Source organism: Apis laboriosa, unplaced genomic scaffold (assembly GCF_014066325.1).
Source record: "Apis laboriosa isolate Shangri-la unplaced genomic scaffold, ASM1406632v1 scaffold79_cov154, whole genome shotgun sequence".
Taxonomy (NCBI): Eukaryota; Metazoa; Arthropoda; class Insecta; order Hymenoptera; family Apidae; genus Apis; species Apis laboriosa.
This window is the reverse complement of record NW_025224475.1, coordinates 290518-304564: the sequence shown is the minus strand read 5'-3', so window position 1 is coordinate 304564 and position 14047 is coordinate 290518. Positions and strand designations below refer to the sequence as shown.

Sequence of the window (14047 nt, the reverse complement as noted above, 5' to 3'; positions counted from 1 at the left end):
CATTGCACTAAGATTGCTTTACATTGTATAAAATATATTTATACCAATTAATTTTATCAATTTTTTTTAATTTAATCAAATTGCCAATTTACTATAACACTGAGCTCCCGTAATATCGATGAAGATATATAATATAAAAATTATAAACATCTTAAAAAGCTATTTAACTAAATTATACTCTGTTTGACTACATAAAAAAAAATTGAGAAAAAAAGAATATACGTGTTTTATATATGCCTGTTTTCCGCAAGGCAAATTAATAGGGTAAATGTTTAATAATAGAAATGTCTTATACGTGTCACATAAATCATTGATATATCTTTTATATATCTTTATAAATTCATATATATAATATAATATAATATAATATATATACATACATATATATATACATATTATATTATATGTTATATATCATATATATATGTTATATTTATTATATATATAAATCGTTCACACCACAAATCTATCGTTTAAAATTTTTAAACTATATATAGACAGAATATATATATATATATATGTATATAATATATACATATATATATGTATATATATTTATAGTGTGCAATAAAGTAATTCTTTTTCATTTATAAATATGTAACAAAAATAGATAATAATAGATATATTATATATACAATGAAGACATGTAAAATCTAACAAAGTAGATGCGTTTATTTACTTTCTAAATCAATCTAGAAGCCTTTACCATGAAAAATATTTATTTTAATGAGCATATCTCAAAATCTTGCGTGCATTCGTGCATTTTACTTTTTGTTTTTACAAAGATAGCGATATATTAATGTATAACTTTATTTGTTTATTTACTTTTTATTTTTTTACTTTATTTTTCATTCTTTTGTATAATAAAAGATCCTTGTTGGATGGACAATAATTTTCTGTATATGAAAGATAAAAATATCTATCTTTCCGAATGTAAAAATAAATCCAATGCATTCATGACGCACCAAACGTATTTATTATTCATCGTCATTTAATTGTTTTTTCTTAATCCTTTTTTAATTTTATCTTTTTAATATTTTTATGAACTAAGTAGTATTTTTTACAGGTTACACGCAATTCATTAAATATTAGCGGCTTTTCTCTTAGTAACAACAATAACATACGAGTATATGTAAGCTCGCTCCAAAGAAAGTACCACAGATTATCAAATTCATCCGTGACACTCATTGAATAATATTTCATAAGTTCAAACAATATTTTATTATATAATCTTTATCTTCTTTTTTTCTACATTTTAACGAATATAACTTTTACAAGTTATAACTTAACAAGATCGGTAAAACTTGTTTGAGCTTGTGAAATAATTACTGCAAAAATCCTCCCAGGCCTTTTTTGTACTGATATATATATATATATATATATATAGTATGCTAGAATTTAATTATTCAATTGTTCGATATGAGGCAAAATACGATCTTATGCAATCGTAAATAATTGTTCGTATATTATAGAAAATAAAAAGAAAAAAAAATTTTTCTCTTTTGCTATTTTTTTATAAAGTGACTCAGAATATGAAAAGTTGATTTTACATAAGTTGAAAATATAAAATAAATTTTTTTCATTTAAGACTTTAAGTTCGAATAAATCAAATTCGAAAAATTTTCAAGTACTTATTTTAATTTATTCGAAAACGAAATTTCAAATGAAAAATTTTTATTCTATATTTTTAACTTATTTTTTTACATAAAATTAATAGTTTCACATATATTTCTGATTCACTCTGTATATCATTCTTTCTATATTTGATAATATAATCTATATAAAAATTCTTCGATAATTTGCAAAACAGTAATTAATACATTAAATGATATATTTCAATTTGTATAGTTTAGCATCAAATGATATGTCGATAGTTATTAACAAATTAACAAATTAACAATATTTTAACAAAATCATTAATGAAGAATCGAAGTTCGGTTAAAAAAACCATTCAATAATCATTCGTAAAGTATAAATCATTAAAAAAGGCCTGTAAAAACTCATGTACCCCATCAATGACTAGCTTAAGGTATTATGCATATATATGTATGTGTATATATATATATATAATCTTGCTCTTTTTAACATAATGTTTTAATGGCATTGCATAGTTCCTTAAAATTTTTGCAAAATGAGCTGCTTATAATATTTATTTCAAAATATCTTTATTTTGCATTGCTGACTGACAATTTGTTTGAAATATTTATATAAATGATTTTATCTCTTAAAATGATTTTTACCAAAAATTTAAAAACAATTTATTTACCAAATGAAATTGATCTAAAAATTATATATTTCTTTTATTTAAAAGATATGAAAATTTCATTAAAAGATTTTAATACAGTCAGCAATGATATTTAAAATATAAAAAATTATGTTATTTTTAATTATTTAAATATTTTCAATCGATAACAAAATATGTAAGAAACATGCAAAAATTTAATTAGTTTCAAAACTGCAATTTGATTAACTTTTTCTTATCTTATTATCTTTGACCCTGTACTTGTTAATAGTTTTCGTTTTACTGCGTACTTTCTGTCAATCATTGCTAGCGTTAGTAAGGTACTACAGGAACAATTTGTAAATTATATACAGATAAACAAATTGCGCATACGAATGTAATTTAACAAAAAAGTTGATATAGTTTTTGTACATAATATACGAGTTTAACAAACTAATGATTCAAAAAAATATCAATTCTTATCTCTTTCTTTTAGTTTTAAAAGAGATAGAAATTAGCAACTTTTTAATATTTTAACATTTTATAAGTAATTTATAATTGCAAATACTTTCTCAATTGATTATGAATATTTGTTTATTGGAACAATAAAAATATTTGTTCCTATAAATGTATAATTTTCAAATTTCATTGAGATTAAAAAAGAAAAAATTGATCGATATACATGTTATTACTATGCACGATAGAGCGAAAGAATGCATTTACATATATCGATAATTTATGTTATAAAATAATTCGTAACGAAAACATTTTTGAAATTTTTCAAATCGTTGTTTTGAACGTATTTCGAAATGTTAATATTACTATACAGAGTCGATTAAAAGCTTCACAATGATTAAATAACAATCTCTCTACAGTGAAAATTATTATACTACTATAGATAGCGAAAAATTTGATTGTTCAGACAACTATGAGTTGTTTGTCGATAAATGTATGCCACATAATTTATTTATAATTCTTACTCTAAATTCTTATTCTATGGCGTTGCTAGTGATCTTCAAATCACATTGTATGATAATATATGATACAAAAAAAAATTCATTTTATACATACTTTCACAAATGAGGGTGTTTCATATTCGATGTATCCTTATACCGAATATATAGTTTTACATACATTCTTCAATTTCTATTTTTAATTTTTCTTTTTTTTTTTTTTCTTGTTTCAGCCATTGATTCAATATCGAATCATGCTATCTTGTGAAGAATCCTAGAAAATACTAAAATTTTAAACACATTGATACATGTTGATAAAATATCGCGATATATCTTTTAGGATGCACGTTTTGTGTTCCAATTTAGTATTTATCAGGCCTTCAACCTAAATACTATATCTGTAAAAACCAATGTAGGATTTAAGTTCCATTACCTTTTGAAAGCACCTACAAACGTGAAATCGTATTGCACCATCATTGTTCATTGAAAAATGTTCCTACATTGAAAAAAGTTTACACAAAGTAATAAAATACACAAGCTACACTGCCACAATTGATATATTTGCACCTTTTCCTTTTTATTGAATAGTACTTGGCACAACAGTCACTTTACTGTATTGTTCATCTGACTGTCCAGTAGTACTTTGTGGCAGTGGCTTCTCAAACCTTTCATGTTGCACATATGATGATGACAACGTCGACGTTCTATGTTGATCTAGCTTTGGATTCTCTGCTATGGTAACATATCCAGTACTCTGTTTAGTCGTAATAATTGATTTATCTGCGTCTAACTTCGAGCTAGGCTTTGTACCACTTGTTTGCCAACACAGAGGATATACAGTGGTAACATCCTCTTCTGTTTCATCTATCACTTCTGAAATAGGAGTATCTGATTTTCCTCTTTGTTGTAGCATTTGAAATACAGAACTTGCACGAACATATGGTTGAGAACCATCAGTTGTTGAAGTTTGAGGCACAGTGGTCTTCTGTGAAGACTCTAAAGTAACTGTTTGAAGATTTGGTTTCTTTGAAACTTCAGAAATCGATGATACGGAAACATAAGGTTTCGATGATGTATCGAGCGTAGATGCTGAAGTAGTAGTTGGACTTACAAAAGAGGAAACAAATGGTTTATTGCATGAGTCAGTTAAAGATGTAGCTGCGAATGGTGTAGACATTGTTGTGCTTCTTGTACCATCAATGTTGCTTAGGGAAAATGGCTTCTTCAATGGATCAATTAAACCTGTTTGCACATATGGTTTAGAAGCTTTGTCAGAAGGTGAAAACGAAGTCAAAGATTCTAATTTTGATTTGTTCGATTCAATAAACGTTAATTCATCTAGATCGTGTAAAGTATCAATATTTTTTTTATCTTTTTGTTTCTGTTCTAAAGATGCCAAAGTAATGTATGGATTTGTAGATTTAGATTCTGGCTTGGTAGATATTAATGTATCTGCAGTGGATTCAGTTAAATCACTATCATCTTCTGACTTCGATTTTATAGACTTAGGAACTGTTCCTATAATGCTATAGCCACCTGCAGTTGAAGTTTCTTTAGGAACAGGGCTTGGATTACTAGATAATTCTTCTGATGATGGCATACTAATATAACCAGTCGAAGACCAAGTATGTTGTGAAGTTGTATAACCTGTACTATCAGTTAAATTAGGTGTAGATCGTGCCAAAGATAATGTGTCTCCAATGATAGGTTCTCCAGATTTTGTAACTTTCACGTATGATTCCCACCGTGCTGTTTCCGTAAATGGTTTAGTAATTCCAACATTTCTTTGGCGAAGACTCGAAGATTCCCAAGCTGGTAGAGTTTCGAGTAATTTATTGGGCGATACCGGCATCGGATCTATCTCTGTACCACTATCACTTGAAACTTGAGAGTCTGATGTTAGCGAAGAGGTAACAGATTCTTGCCCGCTTGAGCAACCACTTGAATCAGCAGAAGATTGTCGTATATGTTGTTCACCCACTTTTTGAAGAAGTTTCTATAATAAAAATATTTGAAATGTTTAAATATTTCAAAATATAAATAATAAATATAAATCTTTTAATGTGCATATGATGAGATAATCAATTTATTTTTATACACAGTACCATATTTGGTGCTAATCCTGGTGGTAATTTAACTTCGACATCTTGCATAGCTTTACATTTCAACCACATTCTATAACAGACGAAAAATATATATAAATAAGAAAATTTATTTTACAAAATATTCAGTATTTAATGAAGAATTATTCATACCTTTTTGATACATGTGCAAGACAAAGAAGAAATGCTACAATACTAATACCTCCTATTACCCATATTATAACCCATACACTGAATGATGGCCCTATAATATAATATAATTATTATGTAACTATTTTAATTAAAAAATTATCCAAAGAAAGAAAAAATTGATTTTATATTTACCATCACTATAACAGTTTCCTTCACCAGGTTCAGACCAAGGACCTTTTAAATGTGTATTATCTGATGCAATATTAACAGCTCTTACACGAAACTGATATAATCTTTCTTGTCCTAGAGTTTTACAATCAGAAATAGGTATCTGAGCCTCTGAAATATTTATTAATGATAAAATAATTTTATTAATATTAAAAAATGAATGAAAAAATTCTTTTTATATGATATTTCAATTATTTATGGTCATATAGCAAAAAGAAGTTAAGAATGTATAACAAATAGTGATAATAAATATTTAAAAAATTGCATTTTTTAACAATTACAAAACAATCTTCTGCAGAAATGTATTTTTATTATAAAAAAATTGTATCAATTTTTCATAAATGCAAGAAAAATTCCTATATAATTTATATATAAACATATAATAAATGTAATCTTTCAGAACAAAAATAATCGTTTTCAAATAAAGTTCTATTGAATTATTCATAAGTAATTTAATTTAAGCTAATTCAAATTATGTTTACACCATTTAAAATAAATCAAAATGTAAATCAAAATAGTATTATTTTTATTACTATAAATATATTATAATATGAATAAAAAAAAATTTATTATAATATAAATAAAAATACTATATTTTTGAATTTGTTTTAATGTTCTCTGTAATAAGAAAAAAATATATTTATTTAATATATCTTATATTTATATTTATTCTAAATATACTTATTACTAAAAAATATACTTATTTATATATATTTTTATTTACGAATACTTTTAAAAATAAGATGATTTTATAAAATATTTTCAAAATTATTATTGTTACTGTTGTTATTATTTGTTATACATTCGATAACGATAAGTTTTTGTAAATAAATTTTTTTGTTCTATGGCAATATGATTGAAAAAAATGAATAAAAAATTATATAATGCATTAAAAAAAATATTCTAATTTATTTACTAATTTCTAAATATTTGTTAAAATATTACCTGTTCTAGTACTATTTTGTATTTCACCGTCACTTAATATTTCATAATAATTCAAATATCCAGCAGAATATTCGGGTTTATTCCAAGTAACAATCACTTGGCTTGAATTCATAAAGCGTACGTTACGTATATTCACTATTCCCGGTACTCCGATTTTCGTAATCTTAGAAATTGTAGGCGATTTTATACTACAAGACACAGTACATGCTGCTATGCTAATACTATAATTCGTATGTGCTAATAGGCCTTTTAATTCAATATGATTTGCTTCTTCAACTTTTTGCATGTGATCGTTATAATAAACCTCATAATAACGCAATACGCCATTCATTGCTTCTGGTGGTTTCCAAGTAATGTACATTGTCGTATTTGTCACATTAATAATTCTTACATCCTGTGGTGGAGTTGTTGGTGCAGCTTCAAGTGTTGTATTATATAAAGGATCACTATGCAATCCTTCTCCACTTTTAGTTAAAACAGCAACAGCTAACATATATGTTGTATATGGTTTTAAATTGTTCACGATGCCATGAATGGTATGAGGATCGGCTTTTATCGTTGTATTAAGTTTTGGACCTTTACAATTCAGATTATATGGCGAAACAATAGGACAATAATAAATATTAAATCCTTCTACTATTCCAATGCGATCCGAACAATCTAATTTCCAACCAACTTCAATAAAATCCGAACCAATTCGATTTATCCATACAGACTTCATCTTTCCAACAACTTTGTTATGTATTACAGTACATGATGCCCATACCATACCGCTGCTACCTTTATTCGTATTTGCAGAAATTGCAAATTGGTATACTTTATCGGGGTCTGGTACTGTCATATTATAAATTGTTGTATTTTTTGATACATGTACCCAATCTAGATAACCCTGTAATCATCAATTCTAGTATTCTATTTTTCTTTTTTTTTTTATTAACGAAATTGTCAACAAATACATACATTACACTGATAAGGACGATCGCGTTCATTATCACACCAAAAAATTGTATAATTTACGATTTCTCTATTCATATTAGGTGGTTTCCATGATAATTCATATAGACCTCCATCAAATGCAATTTTTGTAAATGCTACAGGTTCTTGTGGTACTGTAATATAAACACATTATTATTCATTTACAATGTATACATGAATTATATATCATAAATCTTTATTTTTTCTATTTTTTAATAATCTTACTTTCGTATTGACTAGGTACAAAAATTTTAGCACGTTTTTTATTCGCTCCAACAATGTTTGTTGTAACAATTTCGAATCTATAATTAGAATGTATTTTAATTCCTTTAAATTTAGCATATGTTCTCGTAGTTTCATTCGGCACAAGTGATAATTTTCTTCCATTTTCTTCTACATGAACAATTTCATACTTGAAAGAATCACCATTTTCTAAATACTGTGGTATAGCTTGCCAGTACAAATATACGTCCCTACTAGCACTGTTCTCTGCTATTTCAAAGCTTCCAATATCGGTTTTTGGAGGACGGCCAGGTACTAAAATATCAAATATATAAGAATATAAAAAATATTTCGAGAAATACCTAACAATACCTAAAATTAAAATTACAAGAAATACAACTTACATCTTGGTGGTGTCCTAAAAGTAACGTCACTAAAGTTACTCCATTTGTCTTCTCCAGTCGCGACAGCACTTTTCATGAAAACTCGTACATCATATGCAGTGTTTGCATATTCTAATCCAGTAAGATTATAATTTCTTCTATCCAAGTGAATATCATTTGTAATATTGATTACCTAATATATTCATTATTAGTGGGGAATATATCACATTTTCAAACATATTGTATTGTAATACAAATAAAGATTTTTAAATTTACCTGCCAAACTTTTTGATGATCCCATTGATTTTGATACATGATTCTATGATATAATCCAGGTGGAAAATTTTGCATTGGATAAGGCACACTCCAGTGCAATAATGCACTATCAGATGTTTTATTAATAACTGATAGATTAGCTGGTTTTGCAGGAATAACTAAAAAAATTTAAATAATGTTGTAAATTATAATAAAATTATTTATTATTAATCAAAATTAAATAAAAAAAATACAAACCATGAGCAAAATGATGAAATTTATATGTAAAACTGCTGTTTCCAAGAACATTATTTACATTCAATATAAATGTATAATATTCATATGGTTGTCGATAAATTGGATTAGTAGATGTATCCCACAAACACATATTTCGTTTTTCATCTTTTTCTTGTTTTGGACATGGATATAATTTTCTACCTCCTGCTCTTCCCGGTAATTTAAATACAAGTGTATGTGTTGTTGTAACATAGTTTTGGATAGGTTCCCATGAGCATATCATATTTTCCCAATTATAAGATACACAACTAAAGTTTTGTGGTTCTTGAGGTTTAACTATTAATAATTAGTAAATAAATTATTATATATTCCTTTTTCAAATTCTAAAAAATACTATACTAAGAATATATATATTTATAAATAACTCTTTTGTATAAAAGTTTTTTGTATTTATAATCTTATCTTAAATGACAGTCAAATATGAATTCCAAGATACAAAACACATTAAATGATATAATCCTTATGAAAGCAGACATTGAATGCTCACTTTTGTATTCATGAAATACTTTTAGCCTATTCTGATAAGTTTATATTAATGATCTATCTTAATAAGAAGCTATATACTATATTAATTATAATTTTTTTTATTTATAAAAATAATTAATCTTTAGAATTAAAAAAAAAATACTTACAACCAACCACAACTTTATTCAAACAAACTGCTTCTAGTTGCTTACTGCGATTATTTTGTAATCTTAATCTACAGTAATACATATCTTCTGCAGGTGGAGGTTTCTCAACATCCAATGATATTGTAGTTTCATTTATAATCTTAATAAATTGTGGTTCCATTTCTTTTTGGTTACGAAAGAAAACAAGATCTGAAGCATTTTTTCCAGAAAATTCATCCAGTATACAAAGTATTCTCAAAGGTTGACCATATTCAAGAACAATATCACCTTGTGGCCAAGTTCCTTAATAAGATAATATATTATTTATAAATTTAAATTAAAAATGTTCATTACAAATTATTTTACAATTCATATTTTACATCAAATATCTAATAAAATATACAATGATTTTACTTTAAATTTTAACTTATATTGTATATTTAGTATATTAAAATTTAGCACCAACATTAGAATTCCAAAAGAAGAAAGATACTATTATATATAGATTCAACTGTAATAGAAAGTTACAAATACTTCAAAAAAAATGAAAAATTTAAGTTTATAAATATATAATTATATGTATTTTTAAGTAAAAAATTTAAAATTATTTTTTTTTACTTACTTCCAGGTGTTGTTAGACCAACTGCACATTGATTAGGATCTGCATTACATATTGTTGTACATAATAATAAAATAATAAAAGGAATTAAAAATATTCTCCAGAAGCAATTCCTCCACTGTGTACCAACTCTGTTTGTAATCAATAATGGCAAACTTTTATTTGTTCTAATTCTCCATAAATTATATATAAAATACATATAATTTTGTGAAATTTGTTTATGTTGTTGATAATGCATTATATTACAATTACAATTAAAATTAACATCCTTACTTAACATACAATGATTAACTAAACATATATCAGATGAATACTTAGTTTCTGAAAATTCAGTTGTGTCACATGGATTATCTTGCATCCAATTAATGTCTATCTTTTGGGAAAGAATGTTATTTCTTGGTACATATATAATATTATTTTCACATTTCTTTAAATTATAGCACAGAGTTTCTGTCATTTTTTTTGCAATTGGATATCTAATAACATCATCATGGCTTAATATATTTTTAAAACTTGATTTTAAAAACATTTCTTCTTGAAATTTGTTGGGATCTGCTATGTTTGAAGACATCTTGTGCTCCCATCACTGAAAAAAAATATAATTAAAATAAAAATATAATTTTCATTATAATATATAAGATGATTAAACTATATATTTTAACATATCTCATCAATTAAAATTAATAGTAGAAATACAAATTTAATATTATATTAAAATAATTCAATAAAAGATGAAATATTTTAAAGTGCAATGCAACAATTTCAAAGCTGAGTTATAACTGAATTTTTGTACTCTAGAAATTAAATATAAGAGTCTACAATTAATAAGATAAAATATATTACTAGTAAATTAGAGGTCATGACATATCATTTCTAGATTTTCATATTGTTTCCAATAATTCCATCTATCTTTTATCATTATTATTTATATAATATAGTGAGATGAGATATATTTCTAATTAATTTGAAGTCACAAAGTTCAAATTAGAAGAAGTAATAATTTTTAAATATTATATTTTCAATGATTCCTTATGATATTTATCTTTTCTTCTATAACTTCTATATATATATACATTAGATAGTTATATTAATACTAAGTAACAAAATAAAAATATTTATGTAAGAAATTATAGAAAAACATTATAAAAAAAATACATTATAAAAATACATATAACATTATAAAAAAATTTTAGAATTATAATTCTAAAATTAATAAGAGTTATAATTCTAAAATTAATAGAATTATAATTTTAGAATTATAAAATAAGATAAAATTAGAATTATATAATTACAATAATACAATAATATAAATATACAATTTACATTTTAGTTATGAAATGTATTGAATAATATTTTTATGTACTATGATATTATAAATGAAAATTGAATGGAGAAACGAAAATCAAAAAAATAACTTGTATGGATAATTTATTCAAGAATATAGAATGAATTATTCATTAAATAAATTTAATACAATTATTTGATATATTATACATAAAACAAAACTTAAAAATTGTATTTTTAAATAAACTATTATTATTTTTACAATATATGTTTTAATTTATAATTTAATTAAATAAATAAAAAAATCTATATAAAAAAATAGCAATTTTAAATAGCAAATTAAAAATAGCAATAAAAAAATAAATAAATTCTATTATTTAAATATTGTGAAAAAAAGTTTTATTATTTAAAAATATTAAAATATAATAATTCTAATTAAATCAATTAATAAAACAATGAATAAAATGAAAATTAATAATAGGCAATTTTTCGAAAGATTTTATTAATTATATATTATTATTGTTATTATTTATTAGAGGAATAATTATCGGGATAATAGAAAAATTTGAAGATAACTTGAAAATATAATCATCACAGTCATCACAGTTATAGTATAACTGAAGAGAAAAAAGAAATATATATATATATATATATATATATATATACACATATACATATATACATACACTTATATATAATATATATCATTCTTACACAAATTATTTAGTGCAATACGGTAAAGTCATTTTAAAAGATATGGAATATTTTTATAGTTATTTGAAATGTATATTTAGGTAAAACTATCAAAATCGTTTATTTACGAATATTCACTATATCCACAACCTAATGCGTTTCATGATATCCGTACCTTATATTCTGTCTTGTTGCACGTATATGTCTCTGTGTGATTGTATGTTAAATTGTGTGTGATTTCACAAATGCTAGTCTAATATAAGACATACATATATGCAGGAACACATGAAAGTATGTAACAAGATTTATCTATCATGTATATATGAAAATTTGTAGTATATTCTAGTGTATAGAAAATATGTATTCGATTAACAGGAAAATTAGGTAATTAAAATGTGCAAGCTTATTTTATGGAGAAATCGACCAATACGACATATTTTGTGAGAGTTGGGAAAGTCCAAAGCAGTTGTTCGCTAGTACCATTCGTTTCGGAGTACTTACCGTCAGCAAGCAGTCAACGAATTTCTGCAGATCCCTCATTGCACTTCCATGTATTATAAACCGTCTCCACACTATTTCACTGAACTTACATTACGGGCGGTCGAACGTAAACCCGTTTTATTCGCTAGGTATATCTTCTGGTTACCGTAACGCGTTTAAAACTAATATTTGAGGTCTTATAAAATGCTAAAACGGTCGACACGATATTACAAATTACAGTTTCCATGCACGAATCGTAGCCGCATAGATCGGCCGTGTCACTTCATATTTGCGAAAAAATTCTGTTTACATTCGCCCAGAGGGACCAGGAATAAATGATGTACATTCTAAGTAAAATACGTGCGATCAACAGTAGTGCCAACATGTAAACGATTCTTTATGGAAAATTGGACGACATAGCAAAAATACTTGCACAAAAATAATCTAATTTGACGATTTAATATTATCTAATTTGATGAAATGTAATATTTCTGTAACATTTTCAATCATAATTTATAATTATTTTGAAAATATTAGAACATAGAAAGCATAAAAAACACATGTTTCAAATGTTGGATGACATTGGCTGACATCATAAGACGTCGAGTAGTATATTCTTGGAAATGTAGGCATAGACTCCACTGTTGACCGCAATCTTTTAATGAGCGCCGCTTTTAAATTTATTAAGATTTTAACTTTTCAATTATATTTTTTTTAAAATTTGTATATTTATATTTTTAAAAAAATAAAAATTATAATATAAAATTATTTATATATTGATTTGTATATTGACAAATTTTTTTTAACGAACACAAATATAAAATTTATTAATTATTTCTAATGAGTAAAAGTAAATTCAACATTATTAATAGTAAATGTTTATTATTGATATATGTATCAACAGTAATGATCCTATAATAGAATTTTAATAACAATATATATGAATATTTGATATTTCAAGTTTAATAATAACAAATTTATTAAATATTGATCTATAATAAATATCGAAAGATTCAAAAAATTTAATAATTACATAGCAATTATAACATAAAAAAAAATATATTTAATGATAAAATATTTTCAACTTTTAAATATATAATATTTTTAATAAAAGGATGCAATATATTTATAAGAGATAAAATCATAACATAATTATAGAAGATAACATTTTTTTTAATGATGAAATTATAAAGATAGTGAATACATTTTAATTGAAAACTATTTTTTTATTTTATAACTATTTTAATAATGTCACATATAATTTTTTAATGTATTTTTTTAATATTTATATATTTACAATTTGTTTGCACTATTTTATATAATATACAAATTGTAAATGTGTGTATGTATATATATATATATATATATATATATATATTTTTATATTTAATTATAAAAATAAACATAACTATATAATATAGATAAAATGTAATAAATTTTAAATGCGTTTACTATTGTTTCTTGTTCATAAGATACATGTAAAATAGCTTAAGTAAATATGAACAATAAAAATTTTATACAAATTCTTAAAATTTTTAAAACAGTATTTTTTATATTCGAGAAGATTTAAAAATAAAAATATAATCTAAATCAATCTTATTTAATACATTCATTTTTAGCGTTTAAGTTCATTATATTTTCGAACAT

The 14047-nt window shown here is 24.1% G+C and overlaps 1 protein-coding gene across 1 annotated transcript; it reads right to left on the bottom strand.

Moving 5' to 3' along the window:
* Positions 1–3377: 3377 nt before the first annotated feature.
* LOC122719515 lies at positions 3378–12985 on the bottom strand. Its single transcript, XM_043945416.1, has 13 exons — positions 12422–12985; positions 9947–10529; positions 9346–9627; positions 8675–8989; positions 8438–8595; positions 8183–8354; positions 7782–8093; positions 7542–7690; positions 6582–7470; positions 5601–5747; positions 5430–5520; positions 5280–5349; positions 3378–5170 (listed from the first exon to the last, which is right to left on the bottom strand). The coding sequence occupies exons 2-13, from the start codon at positions 10512–10514 to the stop codon at positions 3752–3754; spliced, it is 4572 nt and encodes a 1523-aa protein (XP_043801351.1). The 5' UTR covers positions 10515–10529; positions 12422–12985; the 3' UTR covers positions 3378–3751.
* Positions 12986–14047: the final 1062 nt, after the last annotated feature.

What these genes read in the sequence shown, in the direction of transcription:
- LOC122719515 (XM_043945416.1), bottom strand. Translation starts at nt 10,514, where the DNA reads ATGTCTTCAAACATAGCAGATCCCAACAAATTTCAAGAAGAAATGTTT. An exon ending in ATCATCAAAAAGTTTGGCAG is followed by an intron (nt 8,355 to 8,437) that starts GTAAATTTAAAA and finishes TGAATATATTAG; the next exon opens with GTAATCAATATTACAAATGA. An exon ending in ACAAAATAGTACTAGAACAG is followed by an intron (nt 5,748 to 6,581) that starts GTAATATTTTAA and finishes TAAATATTTCAG; the next exon opens with AGGCTCAGATACCTATTTCT.